Source organism: Micromys minutus (assembly GCF_963924665.1).
Source record: "Micromys minutus genome assembly, chromosome: 10".
Taxonomy (NCBI): domain Eukaryota; kingdom Metazoa; phylum Chordata; class Mammalia; order Rodentia; family Muridae; genus Micromys; species Micromys minutus.
This window is the reverse complement of record NC_137979.1, coordinates 45103797-45107727: the sequence shown is the minus strand read 5'-3', so window position 1 is coordinate 45107727 and position 3931 is coordinate 45103797. Positions and strand designations below refer to the sequence as shown.

At 59.7% G+C, this 3931-nt stretch overlaps 1 protein-coding gene across 1 annotated transcript; it reads left to right on the top strand.

The window, feature by feature from the left end:
* Positions 1 to 840: 840 nt before the first annotated feature.
* On the top strand, positions 841 to 2078 carry NEUROD2 (neuronal differentiation 2; the record flags this gene model as incomplete). Its single annotated transcript, XM_080924148.1, has 1 exon — positions 841 to 2078. Exon 1 carries the CDS (start codon positions 927 to 929, stop codon positions 2076 to 2078), a length of 1152 nt encoding a protein of 383 aa, XP_080780274.1. The 5' UTR covers positions 841 to 926.
* Positions 2079 to 3931: the final 1853 nt, after the last annotated feature.

Sequence of the window (3931 nt, the reverse complement as noted above, 5' to 3'; positions counted from 1 at the left end):
GGGTTTTTTCCCATTGGGGCCGCAGCTTAAGGGGATGCGGAGGGAAATGGTATGCCTAGGATGGGCTGGGGGGAGGGAAGGGTCCTGAGGTACGTGAAGAAGCGAAGATGGGGACCCCCCCATGACTGTCCGGAAGGAACCTGCGACCTTTCCCCACAACCAAAAAAGATAAGCAAACAAATAAATTTGGATTTTTTTCCCCCATGGATCTCAAAATACAACGAGATCTCTAGAGACGTGTGGGAGGGAGGGAGTTTGAAGAGGGGAAGAGGGTCCCTGACCACAAGGGAGACGAACAGGGTTCGCTTTGGGGTCTCCTCCCCACGCCCCGGCTTCTTCAGTCCCCGCCATCCGGAGCCGGCTCCCGGAGACCCGAACGCAGCAGCTAGAGGAGACTGTGCTCCGGTGTCTGGAATTGGGGCTGCGGGGGTGGGGGCCGGGCCGGGGGCGGCGCGCGGCCAACTTGCAAATTGGATTAGGGAGCGTGGGGGTGAGAGGCACCGGAGGGCTTGGGGAGCCAGGCCTAGGGGCCGGGACCGCTGAGAGGAGGAACGGGGCAGCTGTCCCCACAGCGGCCGCCCAGCTTCTCTCCATCACTCAGAGAGAGCTGGCTTTCGGGCGAGAGCACCGCCTCCCGGGGAAGAGGGACCTGGTCCCTTAACCCCCCACCCGGCCACGCTCTCTGGTTTCCCGACACCGGAGCCCGGCTCCCGGGCGAGGGCCTGGGCCGCGGTCCCCCACCGGCAGCCGGGCAGGGCTGGGCCGGCTCTGGGCGGGGCAGCGGGACGTGGTGGGCATCTGGGGCCCCTGAGCTGAAGCGCGCACCAGACTTGGGGGTGGAGGCGGGTTGGGGGACCGTGGTGACCCTGGCGCGCCCCTCACTCTGTGCTGTCTGTCTCCCCGCCCCCGGGGCGCCCTCAGGCACCATGCTGACCCGCCTGTTCAGCGAGCCCGGCCTCCTCTCGGACGTGCCCAAGTTCGCCAGCTGGGGCGACGGCGACGACGACGAGCCGAGGAGCGACAAGGGCGACGCGCCTCCACAGCCTCCTCCGGCTCCCGGGTCTGGGGCTCCAGGACCGGCCAGGGCCGCCAAGCCAGTGTCTCTTCGTGGAGGAGAAGAGGTCCCCGAACCCACATTGGCTGAGGTCAAGGAGGAAGGAGAGCTGGGCGGCGAGGAGGAGGAGGAAGAGGAGGAGGAGGAAGGACTGGACGAGGCGGAAGGCGAGCGGCCCAAGAAGCGCGGGCCGAAGAAACGCAAGATGACCAAGGCGCGCCTGGAGCGCTCCAAGCTGCGGCGACAGAAAGCCAACGCGCGGGAGCGCAACCGCATGCACGACCTGAACGCGGCGCTGGACAACCTGCGCAAGGTGGTGCCCTGCTACTCCAAGACGCAGAAGCTGTCCAAGATCGAGACGCTGCGCCTGGCCAAGAACTACATCTGGGCTCTCTCGGAGATCTTGCGCTCCGGGAAGCGGCCGGATCTGGTGTCCTACGTGCAGACTCTGTGCAAGGGGCTGTCGCAGCCTACCACGAATCTGGTGGCCGGCTGTCTGCAGCTCAACTCTCGTAACTTCCTCACCGAGCAGGGCGCGGACGGCGCCGGCCGCTTTCACGGCTCAGGTGGCCCGTTCGCCATGCATCCGTACCCGTACCCGTGCTCGCGCCTGGCAGGCGCTCAGTGCCAGGCGGCCGGCGGCCTGGGTGGAGGCGCGGCGCACGCCCTGCGGACCCACGGCTACTGTGCCGCCTATGAGACGCTGTACGCGGCGGCGAGTGGCGGCGGCGCCAGCCCGGACTACAACAGCTCCGAGTACGAGGGTCCTCTCAGCCCCCCGCTCTGTCTCAATGGCAACTTCTCGCTCAAGCAGGACTCGTCCCCCGATCACGAGAAGAGCTACCACTACTCTATGCACTACTCGGCGCTGCCCGGTTCGCGGCCCGCTGGCCACGGGCTGGTCTTCGGCTCTTCAGCCGTGCGCGGGGGCGTCCACTCGGAGAATCTCTTGTCTTACGATATGCACCTTCACCACGATCGGGGCCCTATGTACGAGGAGCTCAACGCGTTTTTCCATAACTGAGACCTCGCGCCGACCCCATTCTTTTTCTTTGCCTTTGTCCGGCCCCCTAGCCCCAGCCCCACGAGCTCAGGGGCTCCCACCGACTCCTGCGCCCGGCGCGCGGGGCGCGGGCCGCCGGCTCTGCAGCTCTCCAGAGCAGCGTGGTCTCTTACCTGTGGGTGGCCCGTCCCAGGGGCCTCGCTTGCCTCTGGGGACTCGCCTTCTCTCTCTCCCCAGCGGGCTTCCTCCTCCCTTCTCTCTTGGAGAGCATCTCCGGGGACCTCCTGCTAGGCCCTCCCAGGAGACTCCCTCCACATTCCCAAACTTGGGTTTTCTCTCCCACCTCCCAGCAGGCCAGGGGCAGTTGGTAAGGGGCTGCTGAGTTTCGGGATAGTGTCTCCCCACTTATGGTTACTTTAAAAAAACAGACACAGAGCTGCCCAGGCCGAAAAGAGTTGGTATCTCTTCCTTCTTGAAAAGGCCAAAGCCAGGGCGCCCAAATGCCTTCACCCCAACACGAATCTCCGCGTTTTTTAATTTTTATTTTGGTGGGAGGGGATGTGGATTGAGAAGAAAAAGAGAGGCCAAGCCAATTTGTAACTAGAACCATTTTTCCTTTTCCCCTTTTTAAAAAAAAAACACACACACAAAAGGAAAAAAAAAAAAAAGCTGAGAGGCAACGGAAGCCGAACTCAGAGTCCGAATCGGAGAGAAAACGCAGTAAGAACTTTTAGAAGCAATAAAAGGCAAATAATAATAAAAAAAATACTACCAATAATAATTTTTAAAAAAGACACAAATATCTATGCAAGGAGGTTCTGACTGAGCCTAGCAGCCCGACCCGGGATGCTCCTCGGGTCCGCTGGCTGCCCCGCCCACGCGCGGATCTGTGCACTTTGGTGAAGTGGGGGCCCGCACCGCCCCTCCCCCCAGTTTCTTACAATCAATGACTCGGAGATTTGGAATCCCAGTGCCACTGCCCTCCTTCCGCCCTGTCCCGTTGTGCGTCATACTGTTTTCTAAAGACCTGTTTCCAAATTTGTATGATGGAATGGCAAACTGTTGGGGGGTCGGTTTGGGGAGGGAGGGTTTGCATGAAAGACAACACACACACACACACACACACACACACACATGCACTCACGCACAACCACACCGAACTCACAAGCAGGCCCGCCAGACGGGCATCTGGGGACAGAAGGAGGTGTCTGTCTACTGGCACCTCCTCTCTACAGGCACTCTGGTCCATCCCCTCTTGGGGTGAGGTGGAGGAGACCAGACCTGGGGACAGCCTTACCCTTGTCCAGACTGTGCCTCGGTGGGCGCTAAGCTCCTGGTGATTTCTGGTGGCTAGAGAGGGTTGTTTTGTTTTGTTTTTTGGGGGGGATTTTTGTTGTTTGCTTTTGTTTTGTGTTTTGGTTCTAGGCTCCTCCTGACCTCTGTCATCCAGTGAGCTGGGAGAACTGAGGGCTCCTCTGGAGGTTCCCCCCAAAGAGGCAACAGGTGAAGCTCCCCCCACCGGAGGCAGGGAACCAGGCACCCAAACACACAATGCAAAAAAAAACAAAAAACAAAAAAACAAACAAAAAAAACGCAAACCCACAGGCGACACACCCCCACACACGCAATTTTACCTTCCTCTTGTAGCGAAGATGAAACTCCTGTCGGACACCCGAAGTGCATTGCGTGTTTCTGTTGAGTTTAATGACGATTAATAAATATTTATGTAAATGAGATGCAAAGCAGGACCCGCTTTTTCACAGTGGCCTCCTTTTATGGGTGGGGGCAAGGATTGATCTGGGGCTGGGGTGATTGAAGCCATGTCGAATGACTGACTGCTCAGAAGCTTGAAAGAATAACTGAGGGAAATCCTG